General features: G+C 44.0%; 1 protein-coding gene across 2 annotated transcripts in view; it reads right to left on the reverse strand.

The window, feature by feature from the left end:
- The window catches only part of DAP (death associated protein), a 59,190-nt gene that overhangs the window by 27,028 nt on the left and 14,961 nt on the right, over nt 1-17,201 (reverse strand). For both annotated transcript variants that reach the window (XM_056520146.1, XM_056520144.1), the window contains exons 2-3: nt 9,571-9,676; nt 1,828-1,870 (exon numbers count right to left, since the gene is read on the reverse strand). In XM_056520146.1, the coding sequence (XP_056376121.1) occupies nt 1,828-1,870; nt 9,571-9,676 (149 nt within the window). The remainder of the gene's footprint in view (nt 1-1,827; nt 1,871-9,570; nt 9,677-17,201) is intronic.

The raw sequence follows: 17,201 nt of genomic DNA on the forward strand, positions 1-17,201 counted from the left end.
CATTGTCTGCATTACCTGTCCATGAATTTCCTATTGTAGCTATTGTCGCTACACTCACTACCATATACCGTTACTCCGGACACACCCAAACTAATTGTGACTTTTCATTCTGGACATTTCTTGTGGATTTTTCATTGAAATATCCCTATGAATTACATGGACTGAGAACGTTTTCTCCTGATATCTGCTGCATATATTTATTTAATTAATGAATTTTCTTTGGTGCCACTTACCAATCATATTTATTTCATTTTAATCCTACTATATTCTGTATTTTTTATTATATCTATTTTTTACCCAGTATATTCCATTCGCCTTTAGCAAGGGCCCTGCTAGGCGATTGGTCATATATATCCTTTTTATATAATAAAGACCATTTCTTGGATCCCATCTCCACTAGTCTTTTCCTTTTTCTCTCCCCTGTGCTTTTGAGGACTGGTTCACATAAATATTTTTTATTTATAATTTCTACATATTACATTAGGCCTTTTGGGTGAAGGCAACACCTTTAACCTCAAGCACATTATTTCTTTTATCCTAAGTGAGCTACACATATTTCAAATTTTTAGAAGGTGATGAGGAAAAAAATGAAAATGCAAAAATGGAAAAACGCTGAGTCCTTAAGGGGTTAAAGTAATGTGAGGAAAACAGTTAATGGGTGGAGGGATACATATCATTCAATTATTAAATGTCTATGAATTATATGTGCCCATTATAGATCTCATAAAGGTGTTTTACCTCTACCGGAGTATATGTATTATGTCTAAACTAACTCCGCATCTAATGATATACCGGTAACATAAATTAATTGCATCTTAATGCTTGTATTTCTACTGTATGTAACCAATACAAGCTTTTAATGTTTTATTAATATCTAATTAATATACATTTGTATGTCAGGCATAGCGTTCATTTACTTATTAAAGTTTATTACTTTTAACCAATAAATCTGCATATATTGTTATAATACCTGTGTGTTATTTTATTATATTGCAAAATTGCATTCATAGAGTTATCGTCATCTCAGATTATCAAAAGTACTTAACATCTAAGAAATAGTTGTCTCATATGAATTGTATCGAGTAGACTTGACTGCAATTCACCAGGCCGTAATTTTGATATAACATATTAAAAATAAATTATGACCATATTTCATAACAGAGTTATGATGCCATTATGAATATCGACAGTTGCTAGTATGTAAATTACCTTGAACAATGGAGGCAAGAGCTGGCTTGCTGAGCTTCCCTGCCACGTTCCTCTTTACTTATCTATGCATCCTCATCTTGTGAATATTCCTAATTCTTTACTCCGGTCATAGTGACGTGAGAGTCTGTGCCCTTGTGAGCGCTCTACTCTTCACTATCCCGACATAAGATGCGAGAGTGAAGAATTTCGAATATTCACAAGATTGGTAGACCTACCTGAGGAAGTAAATTTGCATATTAGCAATGGGGGGGGCTGTATCTCAGCGACAGTGGGACCAAAGTAAAACCTCTTTTTACAGGTTCACCTGTAATATAGCCAAGATAGTTGAGTTTAGTGCAGGTGGTGAAGAGACTGTCAGTGTTTTTCTCAATGTGCATATTTAAGGGTGAAGTAACACCTACCCTTTTTTGCTGAATAGGATAACATAGGCTGCTATGCACATGCATACTACAAAAAAGTAGCTTTATGGGTTATAAGTCTCCCAGAACGTAATATATACAACTGTTTTATGTCAAACGAATGCATCTTTCAACATAATGATTGTATGGGCTAAATTTATATGTCTCAGGATTATTATCGAGAGAAAAAACAAAAAACAAACAAACACTTTGTTCTTACCCTTGTAATGGCACCAGATATTACCAGAGGTGGTTTAGGTGGTCTGAGGAAAAAAAATAAAAAAAAATACATTAATAAAATAGCCTGCAATAAGGGGGACATTTATCATTGTTTCCTTTGGAATGAGTTTTAACCCCTTAAGGCCCATTTTCACATTAAAGGGGTACTCTGCCCCTAGACAGCTTGACAGTTTGCTCTGTGCAGTAATGACAGCAGGGTGCTGCAACCGAGATCCCTGGGGGTCCTAAGCAGCAGGACCCCCCGCGATCAGACATCTTGTCCCCTGTCCTTTGGATAGGGGATAAGATGTCTAGGGGCGGAGTGCCCCTTTAAGGACCAGAGCATTTTTTGCAAATCTGACCATTGTCACTTTAAGCATTAATAACTCTGGGATGCTTTCATTTTTTATTCAGAGATAGTTTTTTTGTGACATATTCTACTTTATGTTAGTGGTAAATTTTTCATCAATACTTGCCTCAATTCTTGGTAAAAAAAAGAACATAAAAGACTGGGAAACAGTCAGCATAGACGCCAAGAACAAACAGTAATAAAAACTCAATCCCCAGAAAAATCTCCAGAAAACACGGGAATGTCTTGATACTAGAAACTCAATCTCCCAGAGTCCACCATGGACCACACATATCTTGTACTAAAACTCAATTCCCCAGACTCCCATTAAAAGATCACAGGGATGTCTTGTTACAAAAACACAGAACAAGGATACAAGAAGACTCACAGTATGAACAGCGACATAGCAGAACGGACATACTAATCCTAAAACCAACTAATGCATCACATACTAAAATACAAGGCGCATACTATTTAACCATGGCCAAAAACCCAGATAAAATCACAAGATAAATACAAGGTAAATGCTCAGGCAGACCAAGTATTGCATAAACAGACATACCGTGGCCATGTTTATTAGGGATCGACCGATTATCGGTTTGGCTGATATTATCAGCCGATAATCACGATTTTGGGCATTATCGGTATCGGCAATTACCTTGCTGATAATGCCCCCCGTCGCACCCCCCCACCGCACCACCACAGCCCCATTGCCTCCCCCATCCCCGGTTTTATAATTACCTATTCCCAGGGCCCGGGATCCACGCCACTTTTGGCTCCTGCTGAGTCCTGCGTTGTCGCGCCACGCACAGCATAATGCAGAACGCAGCAGGAGCCAGAAGTGGCGTAATAGGACTCAGGAGGACCCCCGGACAGGCAGGGGGAGAGAAGCAGGTGGCGGCGGCGGTCTATGGCACCGCAAAAGCCACTGCAGTTCATCGATTTAAAGCGCCCGCTTTAAATCGATGATCTGCAGCGGTGTCGCGGGGGGATAAATAGCCGATAACTTATACCGGAATATCGGTATAAGTTATCGGCCCTAACCTCCACTGATTATCGGCCCTAAAAAAAACGATATCGGTCGGTCCCTAATGTTTATCATCTGATTTAATCTTTTGTGCGGCCATTTAAATTTCCTCTATCCATCAAACAGCGTACTGTGGGATGTACAGGCCCACCGTGATGAACAAAACTCCTTGAGGACACATTCTTTCATTTTTGCATAACTCTTCTTTCTCTATCCACAGGGCCATATAAAAATGGCTTTTTTTTCCCCTCTCTCTTTTTTTTTTTTTTTTGCAGGACCAAATGTACTTTGCAGTGACACCTTTCATTTTACCATAATTTGATCATTTTAAAATTTTATTCTATGGGTAAATAATAGAGATGAGCTAACTTACAGTAAATTCGTTTCGTCACAAACTTCTCGGCTCGGCAGTTGATGACTTATCCTGCGTAAATTAGTTCAGCCTTCAGGTGCTCCGGTGGGCTGGAAAAGGTGGATACATTCCTAGGAAAGAGTCTCCTAGGACTGTACCTTTTTCAGCCCACCGGAGCACCTGAAAGCTGAACTAATTTATGCAGGAAAAGTCATCAACTGCCGAGCCGAGAAGTTTGTGACGAATCGAATTTACTGTAAGTTCGCTCATCTCTAGTAAATAAGATTACAACAATACCCATATTTACATAGTTTGTGTTTTCATTTTTGCTTCTTTGACCCCTTAAAATTGGTACTCCACTGGCCCAGTGCTCGTAACATTTTATTCCAAATGCTGGGTGCAGGTGTCGTTACGTCACGAACCCCGCAGCCCATACCCAGTGTTCTAAACAAAATGTTCCGAATGCTGGGGCAGTGGAGTACAGTTTCATATGCGCATTCACCGAACCCCTCTTAATTGGAATAATAAAATGATTTTTTCAAATTCAAAACATAGGAGGTATATATTTAAGTAGGGATCGACCGATTATCGGTATGGCCGATATTATCGGCCGATAATCACGATTTTGGGCATTATCGGTATCGGCAATTATCTTGCCGATAAGCCGATAATGCCCCGCCCCCACCGCACCGCGACCGCCACCCCCTCGACCCGCCGCACCGCACCGCCGACCCACCTCACCCCCCACCGTGATGCTAGGCGGTATACCGGTATGGATTTTTTCCCATACCGCTATACCGGTCGGGCCCCTCCCCCACCCTCCCAGTCAATAAAAAAAATTAAACTTACCCATAATGGGGGTGGTCCGGGCCATCCATTCATCGTTCCTGTAGCGTCCGGGGGCGTTCCGGGTGGAGGGTGGTCCGGTCCGGGCTGTCCTTCTCCCACGGTCTTCTTCTCCACTCCACGCTGCATAGACGCCGCTACGCCGTGACGTCAGGTGCGTCGCTGCGCACGGGCGTCACTGCGCAGCGACGTCTATGCAGCGTACTAGGCCGGAGCCTGCCCGGAGTGGAGAAGATGACCGCCGGAGAAGAAGGACAGCCCGGACCAGACCACCCTCCACCCGGAACGCCCCCGGACGCTACAGGAACGATGGATGGATGGCCCGGACCACCCTGACAGGTAAGGGGAGAGAAGCGGGTGGTGGCGGCGGCGGCCTATGGCCCCGCAAAAGCCACTGCAGATCATTGATTTCAAGCGCCCGCTTTAAATCAATGATCTGCAGCGGTGTCGCAGGGGGTTAAATAGCCGATAACTTATACCGGAATATCGGTATAAGTTATCGGCTATCGGCCCTAACCTGCACCGATTATCGGTATCGGCCCTAAAAAAAAACGATATCGGTCAATCCCTATATTTAAGTATATATTTTTACATAGGTGCACAAAATGAACAAAACCAATAAGAACAAAACCATGAAAACATGATTTTCACACAAAAATATAATGAATATTTACTGCAAATCAGTATGATTTCTGCTGTTGTCTTTCAGAGACCAGTTCAGAAATGAACGGCTTTACCTTGGCAAGTGCCACTCATGTAATTTTCGCAACAATGGCAGTGTTCCCCCACATTAGGCAGGCAGCGTTCCCCCACATTATGTAGGCCAGTGGTCTTCAACCTGCGGACCTCCAGATGTAGCAAAACTAGAACTCCCAGCATGCCCGGACAGCCAACGGCTGTCCGGGCATGCTGGGAGTTATAGTTTAGCAACATGTTGAAGACCACTGATGTAGGCAGTGTACCCCTACAGACATACAGCCTCCAGCCATATACAGTGTATGGCTGGAGGTTGTATGCCTGTGTACTGCCCACTTCACTGCTCTGACCACCACTCCGGCTATAGCAGTAGGTCTCAGGACCGGTGGTCGGAGTACCTAAGATGACGTGCCGCTGGTCACTTACCAAGCTGGCCAGCGCGCGTCTTCCTCCTTCTTTATCCTCCGGTCCTCGGCGCCTTCCTTTCCATGGGCGCACGCACAGAACGCCAGTGATGTCCCGGCGTGCGCTATGTCCCAGCGGCCCTGCATTTTTAAACTTAACGCGGGGCCGCAGGGAGTTAATAGTGATTGGGGGGGGGGGGGAATTGCCCCGTTGCTACAGGACGGGCAAACACCGGCTCTGCTCGGGGCCCCAAGCAATTGCTTGGTTTGCCTGTCCTGTCTGACCTCCCCCGCCGAACCCCTGGGGTTCGATTGAACCCAGGTTAAGAACCACTGCACCAGGGCAATAGGGAGTAACTTAAGTCATTATTGCGTAGCTCGAATGATAACAAAGTTATAGGGGAAAAAAAAAAAAAAATTTGTAATTTGCAATTTATTTTCTACACAATGCATCATTTGTGGGACATGCTCTCTTGTTTCTTGTTTTGAGTGTAATATTTTCTTAAATGAGTTTTTAAATACAAAAAGGAAATAAACATCAATGAATGCACAGTACACTGAAAATGTACAAACAAACATAGAAGCCAACCATAGGGTACAGATAGTAAGAAGCAATGCAAAACCGAAGCAACGAGCTGATCCATTAGAATAACTCAATAAGGGTGTTACACTGTTGGCAATTAAGGTTATCAAGACTATATCCATAACAGCAAAATATGGGGGGAAAAAAAAAAAAAAAACTATAAAAAACACATTCAACATAAAATCAACATACCACACACATCAGACATAACAAAAAGAAAAACAAAGAACAGAAGGGGGCATAAATACCTAAAAAGGTTATTTATTTAGGGAAGCGATAAGGGACTCCAGGGATCAAATCTCCCACACACAGGCTAGAAGATCATGTAATCATTGGCCCGGGGTGGGGGGGGAGCCCTCTTCCAAAACTTTGCTATAAGCATCTTGGTGGCAAGCCACTTCTAGCGATCTTTTGATCAACTGATGACGAGGTATGGACTTCCCTCCTCTGCGCCATTATATTCAGGTGTGGAACATCACGATTTCCAAGCTGAGCTCGATGGTGGTATCTCTACAGACGAAGTTTGAACAGCTATGTCATCAGGGCCCAATGGCTAAGGGTCTCCTCTCTGACATGTATGCTATATTGAATTCCCCTGCAGATGCTGGGGACCCTTCACATAAATACATGAGCCGTTGGGAGGAGGTTTTGAACTCACATCTCCCTTCCTCAACAGAAAATTGTCTGGGAACGTGCATCTAAAGCCTCTATATCAGTGATGGCGAACCTATGGCACGCGTGCCACAGGTGGCACGCCGAGCCCCCTTTGTGGGCACGCGGCAATAGTTAGCCATGGATGCCTTTTGATGCACTCAGCCGGCGCTGGACTCCTGCGATGCTCAGGGCGTCGTTAAGGTGGGGCAAACCGGGACATCCCTGTGTCCCGAAATATATTTTCGAGTCACAAGGATGTGCCGGTTACCTTTCTGCGGCCCTGCGTTAACTTTAAAAGCGCAGAGGCCGCCGGGAGGTAGCGCACGCAGGGACATCACTGACGTACCGTGCGTGCGCCCATAGGAACAGAGCATCAAGGAGGACAACGCACGCTGGCCGACATGGTAAGTTACCAGCTACACTTCAGCTTCGGTGCTCCGACCACTGCTCCTTCAGTCCCGGGACCTACTGCTATGGCCTACAGGCCATAGCAGTAGGTCGTGACCCCTGACTGGAGGAGTGGTGGACAGAGCACTGTGAGGCAATACACAGACATACAGCCTCCAGCCATACACTGTATATGGGAACTATACTGCACCTAATGTGGAGGGGGGGGGGGCTGTAAACTAATGTGGGGGGGACTATACTGCCAACCTAATGTGGGGGAACTGCAACCTAATGTCTGTCACACACAGGTTTCCCGGACTCCTCAACGGCCATAAACATTTTAGTACTAAATCAGATTATATGCCATTCAGGAGCCTGGCAAATCTGTGACAACCAGGCCCTGTAATCATTATAGGGCCATGAGCCATCTGACTGTCACTCCTTATAACTTCCACCCTGCCACTACTGTGATCTGTTCACTGCTATTGTCCCCACTGGTGGCGCATGAACTCACGGAACCAGCAACTTCACGTCCAGTCTGACGTGGAGTCAAACAAATATGCAAATTGAGAAGTTGGGCCCAGCTCCAGCACGCAGTCTAGCAGTGGATCTTTGGTGGGACATATCTCCAGATCAAAAGGTACGTATTTTAGTCAATGATCCCTCATAGGGCTCCTGTTCAACCACACTAAACGCCTGGTTATAGTGTGGGTGAACAGGCTCACAGTTTTCCTTTATAAAAAAATAAAAATAATTATAGAGCGAGCTAAGAGATGAGACAGAGAGCGCGAGCTAAGAGATGAGACAGAGCGAGCGAGCTAAGAGATGAGACAGAGCGAGCGAGCTAAGAGATGAGACAGAGCGAGCGAGCTAAGAGATGAGACAGAGCGAGCGAGCTAAGAGATGAGACAGAGCGAGCGAGCTAAGAGATGAGACAGAGCGAGCAAGCTAAGAGATGAGACAGCGCGCTAAGAGATGAGACAGAGCGCTAAGAGAGAGAGATAAGAGAGCGATTAGAGATAAGATATATTTAACCCTTAAGGACCAGGCCAATTTTCGTTTTTTTCCCTCCTCCTCTTATAAGAATCCTAAGGGCTTGATTTTGGCATCAATAATTGTGCTTTTTATGAAAATATTGATTTAATTACAATCGATGTGAAAATCTATGGAGGAGAGTTATCATAATCTGCTCAGAGAAAAAGTTGCTGAGTTGACCATAGCAACCAAACAAATCGCTTCTTTCATTTTTGAAAAGGAATCTGAAAAATGAAAGAAGCAATCTGATTGGTTGCTATTAGAGATGAGCGAGGTTACAGTAATTCGATTTGGCACGAATCTCGCGGCTCAGCGGTTGCTGACTTTAGCCGGCATAAGTTCAGCTTTCCGGTGCTCCGGAAAAAGTGGATACAGTCCTAGGAGAGTCTCCTAGGACTATATCCACCTTTTCCAGCCCACTCAAGCACCTGAAAGCTGAACTAATTTATGCCGGCTAAAGACAGCAACCGCTGAGCCATGAGGTTCATGCCGAATCGAATTACTGTAACTTTGCTCATCTCTAGTTGCTATGGTCTACTCAGCAACTTTTTCTCTGGACAGGTTCTTATCAATCTCCCCCTATAAATTTTTATTTTTCCAAATACGGGGCTATATGAGGGATAATTTTTTGTGCCGTGATTGGTAGTTTTTATTGGTACCATTTTTTGTATTGATTGGACTTTCTGATCACCTTTTATACATTGTTTTTTGGTCAGTTTATATACCATAAAAAAAAAAATAAATAAAAAATAAATAAAAAAAAGAAGAAGAAGAAGAAGAAGAAGAAGAAAAAAAAGCGCAATTTTGGACTTCGACTGTGAGGTTTAACTAACCTTATATTTTAATAGTTTGGACACTTATGCACGTGGTGATACCACACGTTTACTTTTGATTACATTATTTTATATAAAATAAAGGAATGGGGAGTGATTCAAACTTATTAGGTGAGGGGCTTATTCACATTTATTGTCTTTTTTTATCCCCATAGGGAGTTATAACATGCAAACTTGCGATTGCATACACTATTCAATGCTGGGCTTTGATTAGTCTTATTGGAACTCCGCTGCTCAAGTATGCAGAGCCTGGCTGCAACATCAGACCAACGATCAGATGGTGAAGAGACAGAGCTCTCCCACCATACACTCAGCTGATCAGGACCCATGATTTTGCTGCAGGAGCATACCTGTATGTCCTTCAGAGGTTAAAAGTAAAAAAAAAAAAAAAAAAAAAAAAAACCCATTCGTCTGCAAGAACCCTCACGATTTTAAGACTCAACCATCTCAAAACAGAAAGTGATGGTAGCACCATTGAAAAATAGTTAAGTCAAACCGCACAGAGAAAAAGAAAAAAAGAAAAAAAAAAAAAAAACCCTGTATATAACAATCCAATACACACAGGTGAGAATACTTACACTGTACCACTTTCCCAGTTCTCCTCTTCTTCCTTTTTATCCTCCTTAGTATCACCATGGGGAGTATGTGGATGCTTCTGTACAATTCTCATACCTCCAGCCTTCACTAAAATAAATATCAGAGTAAAAAGGTTTTTTTTAAATTAAAAGTTTTAAAAAATACACAAAAGACTTTGTAGAGGCCCCTTAAAATCGTCCGGACAAGTATCATAATGAAAAAAAAAAAATCCCCTATCTGAAGGAGAAAGGATACAGTTTTAGATCACAGGGGGTCAGAGCGCTGGGGCCCCCCGCAATCTCCTGTTTGGAGCCCCATCTCTCCTTCACAGTGGCGCGTCACACCCCCACCACATAGCTCTATGAGAGAGCAATTCGGCAATCTTCGGCTCTCCCATAGAGCTTTATAGAGGGGGCGTGGCGGCCCCCTCTTGGGCGGAGGTCATGACGCACCACTATGAAGGAGAGCCTTCGGATAAGGGATACTTTTTACATGATACTTGTCTTTTAAGGCTTTGTGGTGGTACAATCTGTAAATTTAAACAATACTCCTGCATAGTTCATAGCCTTCCTTTGTACCTCCATGAAAGCTGCAAGACTCATCATCCTGTTTAGGGCTGGGAGGTATACCGGTTCATACCGAAATTTTTGGGCTGCATGATATGAATTTTATCCCATACCGCAACACCGGTTGGGCCCCTCCCCCTTGGGAATGAATTATCAGCCCAGCGCTGTCCCCACATCGGGGAACTAATCCTATGTGACCCGCCTGAGCTGTTCTGTTCCCCCCCAATTATTTATCAGACTAGCCAGCGGGGTACTACTCACATATGTCAAGCACTGCCCTCCTCCTCTTTGTTGCGGGCCGACACCGGCGCTGGAACTCTATATTGTACGCCAGTTGTCTCCAACCTGCGGACCTCCAGATGTTGCAAAACTACAATTCCCAGCATGCCCGGACAGCCAGGACTGTCCGGGCATGCTGGGAGTTGTAGTTTTGCAACAGCTGGAGGTCCGCAGGTTGGAGACCACTGGCGTACGCTGTATCCCTATGCCGGCTGCAAAAGATAAAGAAAATAAACTTTTAACTTGCCTACGTCAGCCCTGGAACGTCGGACAGCCGTCAGCCTATCACCGGCCAGAGCGATGTCCCGCCCCTGCCAGTGATAGACTGAGCCCACTGTCATGTAAGAAGCTGGACGGTGATAGGCTGACGGCTTTTCTCCCCCGTCCCCAGCGTGCGGCCGAGGTGGGTGAGTTAAAAGTTTATTTTCTGTATCTTTTGCAGCCCAGGCATAGGTATACAGCGTACAGCAGTGGTATCAAACCTGCGGACCTCCAGCTGTTGCAAAACTACAACTCCCAGCATGCCCGGGCATGCTGGGAGTTGTAGTTTTACAACAACTGGAGGTCCGCAGGTTGGAGACCACTGGCGTACAGTGAGTGCCATCGCCGGCGGCCCCCAACAGTGGGGGGGCAGTGCTTGACATCTGTGAGTAGTACCCCGCTGGGCTGATCATTAATTGGGGGGGAGCAGAACAGTGCTGGCGGGTGTACATGATTTGGGGGGGGGGGGTGAGAAAATACCGTTATATACCGGTGAACCGCCGTAAGTTAAATAAAAAAATACAGTGATACACATTTGGTAATATCGCCCAGCCCTAATCCGGTTGTATAGATAATATCAGATTCTTTCATTAATGAGGATGATTAATTCCTGGTCCCTCAAGGGGTTTACACATGTCAGACACTTCTATGATAACCATGGTCTCCAACCCTTTAAATCCCTTCATTGCACATATAATATAGCTTATAAAGGATTTCTACAAGTACATGAGGGTCTGTCACTTCCTGAACAACTTATTTCCATCCCCTATTGGTCCCGATAAGTTTACCCTATGTTACTGCTATCTTAATATTAAAGGGCCTAAAACCCCTTTACACCTATCTACTCCAGACTGACAAATGTCATAAAAAAGTTACCCACTTAGTATTTGGGAGAGCGAGCTAGGCTTGGCTTTGACTTTCTCTGACTGGCAATGCTCCTCATATGTTGCATCTGCCTTTAAGACCATACTCCACTGGTATTTTACCCCCAGACAAAATTTTAAGAAGATATGTTACATAGTTAGTATGGTTGAAAAAAGACATACGTCCATAAAGTCCAACCAGGGAATGTTGGTGAGGACGTGGGCATAAAAAGGTACTCTGTACCATATTCTTTGGAATTGCCCTGTTATTCAGCCCTTTTGGGTTGCCTGTAAATGTTGACGTCTTCTATATTACACTGCCAAGTAAATTGGTCGCTACAGCTTGTACTACTGTATATTGATTTGCATTATATACCTTCCTCTTAACGGGAACTCTTGGATCATTTGTATTATTGCTAAAACTACACTCACAAGCAGCTGGAGGATCCCATCAGTACCTGATCTCACGTTGGTTGTTTGCAAAATTAATACCACATATTCTTTGGAAAAGGTCACAGCACTAGGCTCTGGCAGGTTCAAAGTCTTCTCTAGCAGATGACTCTCGTGGTAGCCTTCTCCACACTGTATGGACATAGAGCTCATTTAGAATTACTGTACGCAGTTTGCTCGCGTTTAGAGTGCTGATGACTCTTCCGGTGTGCTCTATGGCTTTGTGACCCTCCACTGATGAATCTATGCAGTTCCTTGCTTTATTTGTTAGCAAGGTCCAACAAAAAATCCTCACATTCCTAATTACGGTCCCTTAATATTTGGTTGCACACCCTTTGGACAAAATAACTGAAATCAATAAGCTTCTTACACCTCACAGCCGGAATGTTGGACCACTCTTCCTTTGCAAACTGCTCCAGGTCTCTCTTATTGGAAGGGTGCCTTTTCCCAACAGCAATTTTAAATTCTCTCTGCAGGTGTTCAATGGGATTAAAAATCTGAACTTTTCATGGACCAGTTCAGTTTTTAAGTGGATTTAAAGGGCCTTCATATTAGAAATACCCCATAAGTGACCCCATTATAAAAACTGCACCCCTCAAAGTATTCAAAAAGACATTCAGAAAGTTAGTTAACCCTTTATGCGTTTCACAGGAATTGCAGCAAAATGAAGGAGAAAATTCAAAATCTTCATTTTTTTACCCTCACATGTTCTTGTAGACCCAGTTATTGAATTTTTACAAGGGGTAAAAGGAGAAAACACATAGCATACTATTTTGGAAACTACACCCCTCAAGGCACGTAACAAGAGGTCCAGTGAGCCTTAACACCCCACAGGTGTTTGACGACTTTTCGTTAAAGTCTGATGTGTAAATGAAAAAAAAAATTCTCACTAAAGTGCAGTTTTTTTCCCCCCCAAATTTACCATTTTTAGAAAGAAAACACCCCCCAAAATTTGTAACCACATCTCTTCTGAGTATGGAAATACCCCATGTTAGGATGTAAAATGTTCTGCGGGCGAACTACAATGCTCAGAAGAGAAGGAGTCACATTTGGCTTTTGGAAAGCAAATTGTGCTGAAATGGTTTTTGGGGGGCATGTCGCATTTAGGAAAACCCTATGGTGCCAGAACAGCAAAAAAGTAACACATGGCATACCATTTTGGAAACTACATCCCTCAAGAAACGTAACAAGGGGTCCAGTGAGCCTTAAAACCCCCCATGTGATTGACGAACTTTCGTTAAAGTGGGACGTGAAAATGAAAAATGTGATTTTTAACACCAAAATGCTGGTGTTACCCCAGACTTTTCATTTTCACAATGAATAATAAGAGAAAATGCCCCACAAAATTTGTAACCCCATTTCTCTTGAGTAAGGCGATGTAAAGTGATCTGCAGGTGCACTAGAGGACTCAGAAAGGAAGGAGCGACATTGGGCTTTTGGAGAGCGAATTTTGCTGAACTGTTTTTTTTTGGGGGGGCATGTCACATTTAGGAAGCCCCCATGATGCCAGAACAGTAAAAAATAAATAACACATTACATATTTTGGAAACTACACCCCTCACAGAATTTTATAAGGGGTGCAGGGAGCATTTACACCCCACTGGCATTTGACAGATCTTCGGAACAGAGGGCTGTGCAAATGAAAAATTTAATTTTTCATTTTTACGGACGACTGTTTAAAAAAATCTGTCAGACACCTGTGGGGGGGTAAATGCTCACCGCACCCCTTGTTACATTCCGTGAGGGGTGTGGTTTTTTTTGTTTTGCGTTCATGTCAGAACCGCTGTAACGATCAGCCACCCCTGTGCACATCACCAATTTAGGCCTCAAATGTACATGGCGCTCTCACTCCTGAGCTATGTAGTTCTTCAGCAGAACATTTTACTTCCACATATGGGGTATTTCCGTACTCAGAAGAAATTACGTTAGACATTTTAGGGGTCTTTTTCTCCTTTTACCGCTTGTGAAAATGAAAAGTATGGGGCAACACCAGCATGTTAGTATAAAAAAAAAATTTAAATGGGCACTGGCATGAAAACAAAAAATTGATATGTTGTAGTACTTTTTAAGTATTACAACATATCTCTAATCTAGTTTCATTAAAAAAAGTGATGTTAATCACTTTTAAATTCGGCCACTAGGGGTCGCCCTCCTAGTGGCCGAATGCATTCAGCAGTGACGTCACCACTGAATTTCGACTCGTTGAAGCCTGGCAACGAGTCAAAATTGAATCACTGCTGTGCTCGCACCCACCAGTCAATCAGACAGGTGGGAGTGAGCGCTTTGAAGGAAGAGGACGTGCGCAGGTTGGTGGACAAGGTAAAGTATTATGTTCACTGTATTATGTATATGTTCAAGTATTATGTATACTGTTCACCTATACAGTATGCCTCCAGTTTCGCCACTACAATTCCCAGCATGCCCTGGGAGTTGTAGTGGGGAAGCCTGGAGGGACACTGAATAGGTGAACTGAGGGGGAGTGGGTTGAACGAAGCGGCGGGGCCGGGGGGGGGGGGGGGGGATTGCGGTCTGCGCGGCGGGGAAGGAGTACTCTGGGTGAACTAAGGGGGAGCGAGTTGAGCGGCGCAACGGGGCCAGGGGCGGGTTGCGCGGCGGGGAACGGTATGTGCTCCAGTGTTCACCTATACAGGGTGCCTCCAGTTGTTTCCCCACTACAACTCCCAGCATGCCCCGACAGCCAATAGATGTCAGGGCAAGCTGGGAGTTGCAGTGGGGAAACTGCTGGAGGACCCCTGTATAGGTGAACTACGGGCGGAAGTGCCGGCCCCAGCAGGCATTAGTGACGTGGTGCCTGCTGGGGAAGTCTGCCTGGTAGTGAGCACGCTTCCAGGCAGACAAAGGATTTTTAATATGTAAAAAAAAAAAAAAAATTATTAAAGGCAGGGAGGGGGTTAGGGATAGATGGGACAGAAAAAAAAAAAAGAAAAAAAGAAAAGAAAAAAAATTTGTGATGGTGGGAGCTACCCTTTAAATTAAAACGAGCCCTACCTTACCCGGCCATTCGCCCGCAATTGTAGTTTTATTCTAGGTGTATATCTTGCTGTAACTGGCACAGGTGGGGCTTCTGCAGGTAACTGGCGCTGACGTCAGCGCCGCTTATGAATATTTATCCCCCCCTCCAGTTAGGCGCGGTGAAGAGAGGTAGATGGGATGAATATTCATAAGCGGCGCTGATGTCAGTGCCAGTTAACCTGCAGAAGCCAGATACAGCAAGATATACACATAGAATAAAACTACAATTGCGGGCGAACGGCCGGGTGGATCCGGGCGAGGTAGGGCTAGTTTTAATCAGCGTCTCCCACAGTAGTGTGGATAGTGTGGGAGAAAATATCTGACTGTTTTCATTTAACTTTTATTTCACAATTTTTTTTTTTTTATTATTATACACATAATTCAATGGAGTACACATCTGTAATCCATTGAATTATGCCTATGTCTGTAATAGACATGGATAGATAGGAGCTCTCACTTTGCAGAGCGCCGGCGGTGCTGTGACTGTTTATTTCCTTCAGGTACATGTACCTGATGTTGCGGGAAGTCACTGTTAATCATCAGGTACATGTACCTGATCCTGCATAAACGGGTTAATAGTTTGCACAATCATAACTACAGATTGATATTTCCAGCGATATATGGGAACATTTTTGCATTATTTTTTTTAATGTGTTTAGTGAACAGGCAGGCAGTTACTAGGGTCCAGCAAACCTCCCCACTGTATCTCACCATTATCATATATAAATAAATAATTTAAATCAACTTAATTCGGTCTGACCACCTTTTTCTCTGACACACACTATCCCCAATTCCCATGCCTACCCCCCTGCCCCTCGTATCTTTCTCCCTTCTCTACCTCTATCCTGACCTCAATATGCCACAGTAGTACACCTGAGGACTACACCCCCCCCCCCCCCCTTCTCTACACTTAATCGACCATTTTTGTTTTGATGGGACTTTTTGATCGCTTTTGATAAATTTTTTAGGGTATACAAAGTTACACAAAATAAGCAATTCTGGAATTTGGTATTTTTACGTGTACACCACTGACCGTGTAGTGTGATTAACATTATATTTTTATAGTTCTGACATTTATTCACATGGAAATATCCCATATATGTTTATTTTTGTTAATTTTTTTTTTTTATGGGAAGCCACATTTATTAACTTTTTTTAATTACAATTTTTAGTCCCCATAGGGACACTGAACAATGCCCTGTCATAGCATAGATCAGTGTTACCGGTGCTCAACTATTCCAGCCTGCCATAGCTAACCAAGGCACCGATCAGACGGCAATGAGGCAGGTAAGGGACCCTCTGCAGTCCTCTCAGCTGTTTGGGATGCCACAATTTCACTGTGTCAGCCCCAAACAGCCCACTGAGCGAGCTAGGATAACTTTTCTCCCATTTAAGAGAAAGTTGATAGTGGCATCTAAAGGGTTATTACTGGACATCAGCCTGATCAACCTTGTCCAGCATTAGCTGTTGGTCTTTGATTGCAAATGAGAGTATGGTTTGGTATGAAGCACGATCAGCTCCTGAGCATGCTTCATATAACAGGAGCAGGCAATGGACGTAAATATATACATGGTCTTTATAAAAAATGTATCAAGATCATGACAGATACTCTTTAACCTCTTAAACCACCCCCTACTTTTATTAGTTTTTAGTATTCTATCACGATTCGACGTTTTCGGTATCGGCAACTACCTTGCCGATAATGTGGACGCTTTAAATCAATGAACTGCAGCGGCTTTTGCGGGGCCAGAGACCGCCGCCCGTTTCTCTCCCCCTGCCTGTCCTGGGGTCCTGAGTCCAACCACCACCGCTGCCCCATTGCCTCCCCCTGCCTATCCTCTGGCCAGTGACTGCCGTCGCTGCCCCATTGCCTCCCCCATCCCCGGTGTTCTAATTAACTGTTCAATTAAAATGCACGGAATATCGGTATAAGTTATCAGCTATCGGCCTGAACGTTCACAGGTTATCGGTTATCAATATCGGTCGATCCCTACTTGATATATTGCTCTGTATTTTCTGCTCAGTCTCAGTCAGATTCACAGACTGGGAAGGGGTGTTTCCCAGCAGGCATGAAATCATCTGAAGAAATACAGGGGAGAACTTCCACACTCACTATGCTACACACAGCCCAGAGCAGTTCAGTGTGAGTTGAGCTATGGCTGAACCCCCCCTCCCTTTCAG

The sequence above is a fragment of the Hyla sarda genome, chromosome 5, assembly GCF_029499605.1.
Source record: "Hyla sarda isolate aHylSar1 chromosome 5, aHylSar1.hap1, whole genome shotgun sequence".
In the NCBI taxonomy this organism is placed as follows: domain Eukaryota; kingdom Metazoa; phylum Chordata; class Amphibia; order Anura; family Hylidae; genus Hyla; species Hyla sarda.